Source organism: Melanaphis sacchari, unplaced genomic scaffold (genome assembly GCF_002803265.2).
Source record: "Melanaphis sacchari strain LSU unplaced genomic scaffold, SCAv2.0 Contig0_pilon_pilon, whole genome shotgun sequence".
In the NCBI taxonomy this organism is placed as follows: Eukaryota; Metazoa; Arthropoda; class Insecta; order Hemiptera; family Aphididae; genus Melanaphis; species Melanaphis sacchari.
The window spans coordinates 1,266,994-1,281,141 of NW_020270366.1; the positions used below are offsets into that span (position 1 = coordinate 1,266,994).

A 14,148-nucleotide genomic window follows, 5' to 3' on the forward strand; every position below is an offset into this window, starting at 1 on the left:
ATAAAAATCTAAGTATTTAAAAATGTGGTACTTAGGTATAGGTATTCTTGAAAAATCGAAAAATAATAATTTTTTAACCAAGAAATAAATGGGGGGTGGGAGGTGAGAGCATACTCGGTGAATTGTCTTGTATTATATTTGTGTGCAGTCTATAAAATGTAAAATCACATCAGACGGCAAAAAATTATGAATTATAGTAATAGACTTCGAAGGTAACACTGCAGTATTTATTATCCGTATTCCGGTTAGCGGAGAACTGCAGCACAAAAATGTGTTTTTGTAATATATTATACAGTTATCGCCTCAACTACCATGCTTATACATCGTTATCGTGCTCGCTGATAAAAGAGAATGTTGTGGCGTTGACCGGTTCGACGGTAAGGCTATACTACCAATACCACACGCGTGAACCATCATTTTAATAATAATATTATTATTACTGTAATATCGTTATTTTCTGATAGTCTGATACGCAGTGGCAGTGCACAATCCACGTAAACAAATAGTACGACAATGATGCGTGACCCGTCCGGACAGCGTTTCCTGACGTGCGCCGCCGCAGCTGTACTGCTGCTGATCGCGTCGTGGTCGTCCACGACCACGACAGCCGGTAAGTTCATCTAAACGTAGAATAAATATATTATTTCCCATGGGTTAGATGTAATGATGTTATACTATACACTATACAGTTTTACAGTAATATTATAGTTTTCGATTCAAAAAAAAAAAAATAAATAAATAAATAAAAATTGAACTTCATGACTAGGTTTTTATCGCTTGCACAGAAAATTCATAACCTAGGTATAGACATTCTAACGGAATCTTTCTTCCGATACCTACGTCTCTAAAAACCGTTACGTAATTAACGTTAGATGTATAGATAGGTATTGTGACCGGGGGTACTTTTTTTATTTACTTTTTTTCATGGTGCCATACTTAATAATAGAGCTGAATAGGTACATGACACCATACTCATTTTCGAAAAAAATACTGTTTAATATTATTATTTTACAATATTTATATTAATGCAGAGTTGTACATTAATACTTCATGTTTTCCACTACAATGTGAATGAACCACTACTAGAGTATAGTGTATAATATTTTAAATGTATTCATTATATAAATAACCTACTATGTTTTTTTTATGATAAGGAAGTTTAAATTTAAAATGTACTGTTTTTATAGTTTTATATCTGATTACCATAATATGTGATTTATACTAAAACGTTTAATCGAAATTACTCGCAGTCACTAAATGATACAAAGAGCGTATACATCATATTTCATAATATAGTAATTAAACATATTCAGTTAAATCATCGCGACAGTCAATACGGGTATAAGTCGTTTAATTTTTCAAAAATCCTTGAAAACGAGTTGATATTTTTTTTTCACTACGGTGTACAACGTCCTGTCGTTGAGCCCCGGTGCATGCGATAGTAATATTGTACTGATGTTGTAATATTTCGAAGTCCGAACACAGGCTATATTATATAGACACAGTATATTAAAGGATATACATATAGGACACGATGGTGCTACGTTTTTCGTGATTGGATTTCAAGATGCTGGAGGTGAGTTATCATCACACGTCACAGTAGCGTATATTAATTCTATATTATAGTACGCGGTGGTTGGATCGATGATTATTCGTCTAGTTTCACTGTAGTTTTAGTACATTAATATATTAGGTACGTTTCTACACATCTATATATATATCAAAAATTTTACCATCACCCACAGTTGTAGTAGGTTAATTGAACGAATTATTATTTTGTAATTGACGTTGTCGTTGTTGCTGTTGTTGTTTATGCAGGTCGGTACGTGTCCAACCTAAACGGAAACTGCATTCGGTGCTTGTGTTACGCGTCCACCCTATGTAACATGACAGTCGGGTGCTTGCGTGGTTACTGCGGTCCGTACTACTTATACCGCGATTACTGGAGAGAAGCGGGCCAGTTGGTGTTGCCCGACGACGACCCGGACCGAGACCAGGCGTTCGTGGACTGTGCTTTGAACGTGGAATGCGCGCAAAAAGTCGTCGAAAACTACATGGTTAAATGGGGAAGGGTGAGTGGCGATTATATACTATAACTACAAAGAAATGGGCTGATAGCAGAGTTAGTGTATGTAAGAAAGAAAGTGTGATTTGGGGAGGGGGTAGGGATTGGTAAAGAATATATGGCTTAAAATTTGATTCGTCTATGCAAATTAATGGCAAGAAAGAGAAATTAGTTTAATAACAAACTTATTGGTATAAGAAATACATTTTAGATCCCATCATATGCATCCTATTACTGAGTGAGGTGAGGAATGAGACGTTCATATTATATTACAATGTCTATATTTCCAACGATGGATTATATTATAATAACATGCACTTAACATTAATATAGCGTGATCAATGAGAAGGCCCTTCCCGAAGTTTCAGGAAGATTTTGATAACGTCTTCAGTATGCTATTAATAAACTGTGATATATATGGAGGCTACTGTAAAAGTAAAATGTCATATACTTACACTGGAATTTGCATAATATACCAAACTTATAAGGAATCCCTTAGTAAAGCTTTTTTATAGGTATATAACAAGTTATCAGCAAATCCCCCTTCTCCATCCTCCCTTCCAAAAAAAGAAAAGAAATCCTGGCTATTTCATTGCTGAATAATAATATTATTTGGGTATTTATGCGGTGGTGGACCGGAAGGAAGCATCGTCGTTTTAGCCGTTATTACATCATTGACCGATGTATAACAATTATTTAGCACAAGGCAAGTTACGCGGGAATGAAATCACCGATTTCGTTGTTTTGGGGGGTGAGGGACGAGTTTTTAAGTTCCGCCGGCGACGTCCTTAGGAAGCGCACCATCCGGTCGTTGGCAGGTTAATTACCATGATAAGGATTATATATTATTATTATTAGGTATTATGTTATTTATGGCTGCAGTATATGTTGTGAATTGTGATGATGGATATACAATAAAATATTCATACTATGCTGTCCTTTCGCCAGGTTAGAATTGATCGAAAACGTTTAAACACGCTTCGCGTCGTACTTACCTACATAGATTCATAAACACATAATAAGCGTCACACGAAACACACTCGTTGCCGGCCGTCACGCATATTATACAACGCGAATATTCCAATAACAACAATAATACTACGCACGGCATCAGTGATTTAACTGTCTCTCGGGGACGCGATATTATAATAATATTATTGCCACGACTTCATTATTATAACGAATATCTGATTAGTGCAGATATTAAATAAAGGTACTAACAGTACAATGTTTTGATATTGAATGATTAAAGAGGTTTTTTTTTTTTTAATATTTGTCAGGCTTCTATTGTTTTTGATTAACCCTCTAGAAGTCGCTCAGTACAGATAATACAGAGCAATATATTATAACTTAAGGATAGATTTTCGTGTATTTTAGATTTTTATCAGAAATGTTTTCGGATTTTAATAGCGCTACTGCAGACAGCAATTTTATTACATGTTGATGATTATTGTATATTTCTAAAAAATTTTAAAATGAAGTTAAATTATACATTGTTTTAAAAATATAATACATATGTAAAATAATATTTTATAGAGTAAACATTTTTAATAATACGTTTTGTCAACTACGGACCTATCATTTTTTGATGAACTAATAACAATTTTATCATTTATAGGAAGTGAACTTCCTTATTCATAATCTTATACAACGATTTTACTAAAAATGATTTAAAATTGATTTGTTTTGAATACGTTTCTTAATCAAGTTATTAAATGTATTTTAATTTATTTTTGAATCACATAAATTAATAATTATCTAAATTACTATTTATATTATTTTTACTTTAACCTATTGTTTAAAATTGCTGTTAGTTATTTTCACTATTTTTACTGCCTATTGTATGCTATATTGTGATAGTTTTTAGTGCATAAAAATACGCACTTTAATGTTAACTATTGGTCATAGAGTATATTGTATTCTGGGGTTCATTGTAAATAATTTTATACATCATAGGCTACGAGGCACCAATGGACAAAAAGTTATTATACGTTACACAAATATATTTTTCATTGTTTATAGCTAACACGATTTGCGATAGAGTAAATTATAGATCTACCTACACTTATTGCTTGCCTACCTACCTACGTATGTATGTTGTTAAAGTAGTTGAAAGAATTTAAAAGTTCCTTCGTAAAATATTTTAGAGTTGACGATGTTCTGTTTCGATATAATATAATATTAATATCACTCCGATATAATTTGGTGTATTTTATGTAAAAAATAAAATGTTAAGTGCTTTTATATTCAAATCGAATTGTAAATACATTTTAAAAGTATTTTTTTTTTTTTTTACAACACTACATTTAAGTCTAGATATACAATAGACGATCGATGAGCGGGGATCGGTGTCCTTGATGTGTTGCAGGTCTTACTGTACACCGCACGCCAACCATAATATAATAATAATATAGACAACCAACCATTAGTCATTAAATTGCGATATTAAGACTCAATATTAAATTATTATTATTGATGTATGTACGTGTAAATGCATTATAGTACATTAGTATCACTGTAATGTGTTTTAAACGAAATGCGTAAATTATTCACGTGCATTATTAGATACAACATTTATTATACCTGATCTGTAAGATTATTATTATTATTATTGGGATTTGGGAGTCATTTGGTATACATTTTTTTTTGTGAATATCCGACTAAAATGGTTTTGTTGGTTGCCACCATCGCCTGTTCAATGCAAAATAAACGTGTTTACACAATGATCTATGTTATACACATACCTACACATCAATTTATCCGGTAACTTTGAAAAAATGTTTGTTGTCCGAAATTCTGAATCATATAAAAATAATTAAGTATTGTGCAATTGTTAAAATTTCTATTTTTATTTTTATTTTGATATATCTTGAAAACAGTATGCATATTATAATATTGATGAATAATATGTGTTTTAAAACGCCTTGGTAATATTATTTTATTTTAATGTAACTCGACAATTTAGCATTATGCATTTCCGTACTAAAATATCAATGAAATAATGTACAATAATAAACGATATTGAGGATATTATTATATTAATAATACATACGTTGATAATACACTTATCGTTAATATTACGATAACGGGGACGATTCTGACTAGTTTGTTTTTACATATCGTATCATAATAATAAATTATATATATATATTAATACTTGCTTGGACAATTAATATGATATTACTGCAGTACTTATTATAATATATATCTACTGGTCGTTATAATATATTATACATTATGTGTACAGTGTACATGTCGAATGCAGACTGATGAGTGCATTATAAAGAATTACAAAAATGTGTGATAAGCCTACAAATAAAACGAATTTTTTTTGTCCTTTAAAATAATATGACATTTTATACAAAGATAAATTATTCAAGTCGAAACGCTTTTTTGTCCGCGCCAGTCTATTGTGCAGTGTGACATTAGTGATATCGCACTATATAATAAACCATTGAACGTGTGAATAATTCAAAATAAATTTTGTTAATACACATTTTTATGTAAAAACATAATCGAGCACGATTAATAACAGTAAAAAAAATACTGTCACACAATTCATCGATAAACCGTCAACTTACCTATAGTATAATAATAATAATAATATATATGAAGTTAACAAGCAAGTATCCTGAAAATTGTTTGATCGCTGTCAAAACTTAAAATGGTCATACATAATATATTATTAATTAACAAACCGTTCAAAATTCCATTATAATACATCGAAATTCTCAGAAAAATACTCTGTTTCGGAATAAAAAATAAAAAATTATATGTTATTATTAAAAAGTAAAAATATGTAAAGAGAACAACAATAAAAATAATGGAAATATATATTTTTTTAAATACATTGTTTTGTAATGATTTTAAATTAAATAATATACAATCTTTAATACTTTTCGAAAAATGAACGTTAGTCTTTAAACGTATCGTATACTTGAAAAATATTGTTTTAATCAAAACTGTAGATCCTTTACCGTGAGAATTGGTTACCAATGTTTATTATTTTTGTATTTTATACGTGCAACACAACAGTGCAAACTAGGTACTCGTTTAACATTTAATATCAGTACAATAAATGTAAAAAGATGATAAATATTATAAAAACAGATTTTAACTTTCGTGGAATGGAATTAAAGCCATATATTTTAATTTAATTTTAGTTTTTTTTTTTTTTTTAAATAAATTATGTTTTTTAACTTTTAAATCAAATTTTTGAAAACAAGAGAGTAAAATTCAAACGAATTTACCAATTTTAGAGTTCATATACTTTATAGTAAATTAAATTTATTTTTATAATATTTATTTTACAATTAATCGATCATACAGATAGACGCAAAATAAGTAATTTTATTCTAGGTTTCACTGTATATATACTATGTATAATGCTTATATTATAATAGTATAAATTTTAAATTACAATATTTTAACATATTATTAACAAGTAGATCAATGCGCACGGATAGTGTTCGACTGATATCACGCGGACCACGGACGAAGTTTATAGGAAATACCTATGGCTTACAAGTTACAACTTACAAGTAGTAGGTATCTATTTTTATCGAGTTACCTGAAACGTAATAACAATTTTAACATCTTTGCCGACGTACCCTGTTATTATATTTGGTCATGGCAAATATTATAACATCAGTCATGTTATAAAATGCATTTGATGATAATAATAATGATTATATTATTATTATTAGTATTATTATAATCATAAATTATATTATACACTGTACGAAACAACCAATAATCTAGAAATATCGTCTAGATAGCTGGAATTCAATGTTCGATGTACATCTACCTCTATAAGTATCATTATTTTTCATTATACATTTATACCTATTGAGAAAAAACGTGACTTGGAGTTTATTAGTATCAAGGGTCAAAATTTGGGTCGAATACCACGACACTGAAGATTTCTCTGTCGATTCAGATGGTCAAATATTTTGGGATAATATTCGGAATATTGGTCGATAAATGCATGGAAATGTATCATTTGCGTTTAAAATGAACTCATACATTTTCCATGTACCGATTGCAATTATTACCATTGATCATTAAAATTTAAAATATTATTTAATATATTTTAATTTACCTACCTAACTAAAATAAATTATAAAAACGTACAACACTTAAATTTATGTATCATAAATATAACACAAATAAATGAAAACTGCAAGTATTATACAATAATTTATTAATATTATCATTTTGTTACCATTGTTACCTATATTATTAAGTATTTTTCTGTATAATGCCAACCGATTGGTCGATAAATAGTTCGCGAAAATAAAACACTTTGATTTCGTATGTTGATATCACTCAAATTATATACTTGTGAATGTTGGCTTCAAATATCAGTTATAAACTATTTAAATTCAAAAAAACAAAAAAGTATTTTACCAATTATTTAGTAATCAATTGACTTATAGAAATTTTTAGTTTTAAAATATTTTAATATATGTACATAGTTTATGTAAAGTATGTATTAGCTATTAAATTATGATAATTATTGAATAATAGTGGAATTAAACTGAACAAAAACATAATTTCATATCATAATACAAAACTAAAAATTATATGCTATTATGGTTTACACTGACTTCAAAGTATAAAGAGCGTGGATTGATTTCAAAATATATATTTTGTTTTAGGCGCAACTACCTATGTCTTGATACATTGCGTACGAATTTATTATTGCGGTATTAACACATTATTACTAGGACTTGGAAGTTGCAAGAGTTTCATAATATTCTTTTGTTTATGTTTTCTATTTAAAGCAGACTAAGCTATAAATTCATTCTATACAATGACCAGTGAAAAAAAAATAATTATGTATATTTTGTATATTTTGCCAGTTTTAGAAAAAAATACATATTTTTTCTTTTTTTTTTTTTTGTGAATACTTTTAATAAAAATTTATGTATTTTTATGATAATCGTATTTTAGTATATTACTTTAGAAATATTGAAAATATATTAATTTTATTAATATTATTTGGTTTCGATTATATTTTTGTAGTTCAATAATAAATTAACATACCAATAACAGCAATTTGCAGTTTTTTATATATCAGGAATTTTATTTTGATTTTTAGTTTATTTAATAAAATAATTTTAAATATAGTAGTACACTAATAATAAAACAATGATGATGAATAATAATTAATACATTTTCATAATTTTTACTTGAAATATTGAAAAATCATTTCGTATAATTAATGTTTATTCTTTATGTTTTGATCGTGTATAATATATTATCTATTGTAATTCCAACAATTGCCGATCCTTAATTATTGCAAAACGATAATGATACATTAGGTAAAAATGAGTGGCTTACGTCATGCACCACAACGTTGAGTTCGGTAGTATATACGGCAGTATTGATCACAAGTGCTTACAGCTAGAAGATAACGAAAAATAATATAGACTATTTTTCGATTTATCTGAGACCATATTATAATATTATTTTATACCTTGAGGGTAGGTCACTATTGATTATTTTTTTGTTTATAGACGTTGGTGGGTGGTTTAAGTGGTTGTTTATTTTTTTTTATCAATTTTCTTTATTTTCTGATCACAGGACTGCAACAAAGACGGCGTGACGGATTGCGATGATTACGCGAGAATTCATTTCAATGGCCGTGAAGACTGTTCTGCTATCGAAAACACTAATTTCTGGAGGCGGTACGAAACGTGCCGGCCGGTCAATAACAGAGGTGAGTCAACCGGATCCGCAGTGTTCTGTGCATTTTATTCTATCACAGATTTCTATCGAAAGGGTTGTGTAACTGCACGAACGAGTGGGTCGTCGGTCTGGGGTAGGTCTTGACACGGATACACATAAATTCAAGCCCGGATCAAGAGCTTCAGGGGCCCAGGGACCAATACATGGTTGTGACTTGTGGGCCCCCGTCAATAAAAACAATTCTTTAAAATTATAAAATTATACAATAAAACAAATTTAAACATTTTTATTTAAATATGATAACGATTGATGAGGATAAAAATATTAAGAAAATATTATATTTTCATTAAAATATATATTTACACATAACATTAAGTTTTGTTTATGTAAACAGGTTTAGTCGGCAGGTATCTGAATTATGAATATCCATGACCGAGACAGTCACATAAACAAATTTTCCCAATTCTATTTTTAAATATAGTAATGTCAAAATGTATGCCTATTCCCAACAAACACAAACCTGGCTATGACGCTGTGTCCCCATTTACCATACTATTGGTAAACTCGGTCGACGGGCCTCGTCGACTGTTAGCTCAAACAAGAAAAAATAAAAATATTCTTGTAGGTACTAATGTAGGTACTATAAAAAGTACAAATTATCACTTAATGTAATTTTAAACCGAGAAAACTATGGGCCCTTAGCACACGTGGGCCCCGGGAACTTGGCCCCTCCTGCCCTCCCTTAATCTGGGCTTGCACATAATAATCAAACCTATTTTTTCTGGTCGTTTTGCCAACATGAAATTTTATTGAAGATAAGTCCAAAAACACACTTTTACACAGTTACATATTTTATATTGACATAAATATTATATATCGGGTAAGCACTAGGGGGTGCGTTAAACGTCGATAAAGCCGCACAGCACGTACTGCTGCAGCGCAGATCCATGGCCCAAAATAGTCTGCGATTTTAATATATTATTATGATATAGTAACATTTATTAAAAAAAAAAAAAAAATACTTGATGCTCTCGATCCGCAGCTGCATTTGTACACACGTATATATCGTATATATGTATGTACCTATGCACGTATTATATACTCGTAATACTGTAAGCTGTAAATGTACATATAAGTGCGGTTTGTATGTTCAACGACACCTCAGTTTCTTCGTCACAATCGTGTATAAAATTTTCAACGGTGTACATACACATTGTTATAAATTTATAATAATTTATTGTTATTTTAATAACATTATATTATAACATTATTATGTATGCGTGCTTGCTCCAAGGATCACGTTATTTAGATTTGGCACGATGTTAGAAATGTATTCGCAGCGTCCCGATTAATTTACGTCTATTCATAATTTATATTAAATATTATATCTACTATCTATATATATCATAGAAATGTAAATGTATGGAATATATAAACACACACACACATATATATATATATATATATAATAATATCATGTAGGTATCGTTATTATAGTGAACGCAGGTTTGGAACCAAAAGACGCTGTCTAGGAATATAAAATTATATTGTTCAGAAGAGTAATTTAAACTTCAAATAATATAAAAGATTTATCTTCTTTAGTGATTAATGATTTTTTTCTTATTGATTGCCAGATTCAAATAATAATTTGAAAAGTTGCTATGGGTTAAGTCTTGCATAATTTGGAGATATCCTATAAGAAAATATTGACGTAAAAAAGAAGATAATGTAAGGAATATAAACTAAAAAGTTTTATACAGATAAAACCTTTTGGTTATACATTTATTTTTTTATTTTAAGTTGGAAATTTGTTGGATGGTACTACTGAGAACCTTCAGACTCTGTAATTTCCCGTTATTTTAAACTATTATAAAAAATATTTATAGTATAAACATTAATGTATAAACTGTAATTACGCTTTTTAATAATAATAAAAAGACTAATAAAAAGAAAAATTGAATGTACATAATACGTTTACCACGAAACTTAATTTGTTTAAAATAAAAAAAGAGGACGAAACGAGATAAATATTATACTGATATTTTAATAAAAATAATATGATAGTATAATTATTTATTTATTTACAAAATTTTTAGTTTGTCAGTGAAAGTATAAAATAACTAATAATATTGTACCATAATTTTATTATTAAATGATTAACACAATAAATATAAAATGATACTTTTTGATCAACACTTATTTAGTTATGTTTATTGGAATCTATTGGTTTTAACGGTATCACCAAGGACTTAAAGTTTAAATTAAATAAATATTAAATAATATATTTATAAGCTGAGTTGATTAGTTGATTTAGAACTTTAAAAGGTTTTCGATAACTCTTTAAATAATGAGTCTAAATTACAATTTATTGGCAAAATTATTTTGGTTGCTAATCATATTCATGCTCAAAAATATTGCTTATGGTTATTTATTAGTTTAAATAAAATAAAATTGTGAATAAATGTTATAATATATTAAGTATGAGTAAAAAAAAAAAAAAAAAAAAAACAGATCTTCAAAAATAATCTAGTCAGCTTCTTTTGAATCTAAGCCCACGGCATGAACAATATATGTATGACATGTAGCAAATGATATTTACGTTATTTGAAAAAAAGACAAGTGTAGAGATAAAGCTTAAATCGTACGTAAATACATACCTATATTTTAATGGCGATAGCTTACCAACTCATCTTATGGGATCCTGTGCATAATAATATAGTGTATCATTGTGATAATATTATGAGTGAGTTAGTGTAACTGTTTAGTTACTGTTAATAGCGGTTCAATTAAATGTTAAAGCCATTAAAAATCGAGTAAGGAACGATACTATCAAATAATTTGTGATAGTACCTATATTGTTGACAGGATGTAACAAAAAATAATTTATATATATAACTACTAAATATGTATATAATAAGAAATCGTTAACTTTTATTTTTATAAATTAATAAATTTAGATATATATATATATATCATGTGAAAAAATATTATTAAACAAAAGTTACTACTACATTTGTTAACTATTTTTGTATAATTCTGTATATTTTTATTACATCGAGTACGCATTCTTTGACATAGACTCAGGTATTCGTAAGTTTTGCATAGTCGTAGTTAAAATATTGTTGATATTGAATAAAATTGTAAACCGTTAAAGTAAAAGCTATGTAGATATATAATTTTTGAAAAAAATACAACACAATATGACATAATGAAGTAGAATATTTTATACTAAATATAAAACACTAAGAAATTTATTTGAATGAAAATTTTTTTATAATACACATAAAATGAGTTTTATAAATAATATAATAGGCTTTATTATAATAGTTTTATATCTAATTTTTATTGTATTTTTATAAAATTGGTCGTTTGACTAACAAAGAAAACAAATATTATCAGACTTAATTCGTGAATTAATAATTAATACATCCTTAAATCTATAGTTTAGATACAATATCTGCTATACTATTATGCTACATATACGTTACACATATACAAATATAAATCACAGAAATGAGGTTTACAAAAGTGGAAGCCTTAAGTACAAATACACTACACACAATGTTACACATTAAATATAATTTTGTTTTCCTTACATTATGACAATAATAATAATAATAATAATAGCAATAAAGTTTAAATATAACCGTGTTGAAGGATTCTATTATTTAATGGGTTAAATGAAATATTTTTAATATTCGTGTTATGTTGAATACCGCGCTTTTCTGCGTCATGAATATTTGAATAAATAATTTAATTCACACTCCGTGTTTATTTATGTTCTGTTTGTTTCAGGAAAATTTAACTGATGTTGTACCTATCAAGAGGCCGAACTACACGAACTCATTAATAATTACTATTACCACGTTATTATTTATATTAAAATTAAATGTATTGTATAATAAATTATTTCTATGGAAAAAATAATAAGAAATCGGATATTATTTATTACATTATGATGATAATAATTGTTCACGAGCTAACCGTTAACCATTTTAATTTCCGGATGTGGAATAAATATGATGGAATTTATTAAAAATCAATCATTTTATTATATTATTATATTAATATTATCTATGTACATGATAAATATTTATAGTGTAATATAAGTCATCGGTTAACACCCGTTAATGTATAGTAAACACAGTGCGCTCTACGTGGTCAAAACTATAATACCTATCCACATAATAATATAAATCACCGTGTGTACGATCGTTACGGTTTGTTGTTTTTAAAACGTAAAAACCGCCAGAATTTGAATTTACCAAGTATCCTTTGTAGACCGTTTTTCGATTGATTGCCGTGTCTCATCCGGTCCGCTGTTGATTCCAGTTTGCTGCACCGTGCAAAAATAAAATACACATATGAGAATAATAACTATGCTAGATTTACACAAGGATATTTTTTTAAATTTTAAAATATTGCTACCAAAAATTGTGTTATGAATATGAAAAATAAAATTCAAACCAACCGACTATTATTTACAATTTATTTTTTTATGGTATTTAATTTTTAATAATCTGAGATAGATGTATTATTTTATTATATTTGATATTTGTCACAGTTATTTTACACAGATTATTCATAAATGTTGTAATTACATAGAAACGTGTTAGAAATAAAAGTGAAAAAACAACACCGATAATGGATATATTCGTTTAAAAATAATATCAACTTCATTCTATCTTAAAATAATAAAAAATAATTATTATATAAAATTTTTATTCTTATGACTTGTTAATTAATAATCTTAGTATTTTGTTATATTAAAATTTGGTTTATTATAGGAAAGGTTAGGTAACCAAAGTGGTAGACAAAATTTTATTTCTCCATTATTTTTTTTTTTTTTTTTTTTTTTGTACCGATCCTAAAGTGGAAATGATCATTGACTAGTGATAACTGTAAAAATAAATTTCCAACACTCATCGACTGAATTGAAATATTTTAAATTAACGGTAATCTATAGTATCTATTGGTCAATAAAATCAACTGAAAAATCAAAAAATGTACCGTTTTACAAAGTTGAATTGAAATAATATCTGAACAGCGGCCGACTAAGCGTAGGTTCACGTCGTGTGCGGGCGGACCTACACCCGTCAAACCACACGCGATTTATAATTATATATTATGATCTATCTATACATGTCATGTATTGTAGCGGGCGAAGGTTTTTGAAACAAAGCCGTTCAGTTGAAATAACGGATTTTCGTAAAAATTGGATAAAATAAATCGCAAATCCGGGGCCGATGGCAACCGGATTTCGACATTAACCCACGGCATTTTAGGTGCGAAAAACAAAACAATGCTCGATTCTGAGACACCGTATAAATAAAAAACCCCACTCAATTATGCATGGTATAATATATTATACTGCATGTTATTTTGGGAAC

The 14,148-nt window shown here is 28.1% G+C and overlaps 2 protein-coding genes across 3 annotated transcripts in view; one reads left to right on the top strand and one right to left on the bottom strand.

Moving 5' to 3' along the window:
- The first annotated feature begins 319 nt into the window (after positions 1-319).
- LOC112601386 (lysozyme 1-like) lies at positions 320-12,657 on the top strand. 2 transcript variants are annotated; one of them, XM_025349000.1, is made up of 5 exons: positions 320-377; positions 465-610; positions 1,819-2,072; positions 8,654-8,789; positions 12,554-12,657. In XM_025349000.1, the coding sequence occupies exons 2-5, from the start codon at positions 514-516 to the stop codon at positions 12,565-12,567; spliced, it is 501 nt and encodes a 166-aa protein (XP_025204785.1). In that variant the 5' UTR covers positions 320-377; positions 465-513; the 3' UTR covers positions 12,568-12,657. The 2 variants fall into 2 exon arrangements, with proteins under 2 accessions (XP_025204785.1, XP_025204795.1); XM_025349010.1 differs by lacking the exon at positions 320-377 and having other exon boundaries at positions 420-610.
- A 143-nt stretch (positions 12,658-12,800) lies between these two features.
- The window catches only part of LOC112601378, a 41,657-nt gene continuing 40,309 nt past the window's right edge, over positions 12,801-14,148 (bottom strand). Inside the window, exon 4 of the mRNA XM_025348988.1 lies at positions 12,801-13,094. Coding sequence (XP_025204773.1) covers positions 12,974-13,094 — 121 coding nt within the window. The 3' untranslated portion in view covers positions 12,801-12,973. The remainder of the gene's footprint in view (positions 13,095-14,148) is intronic.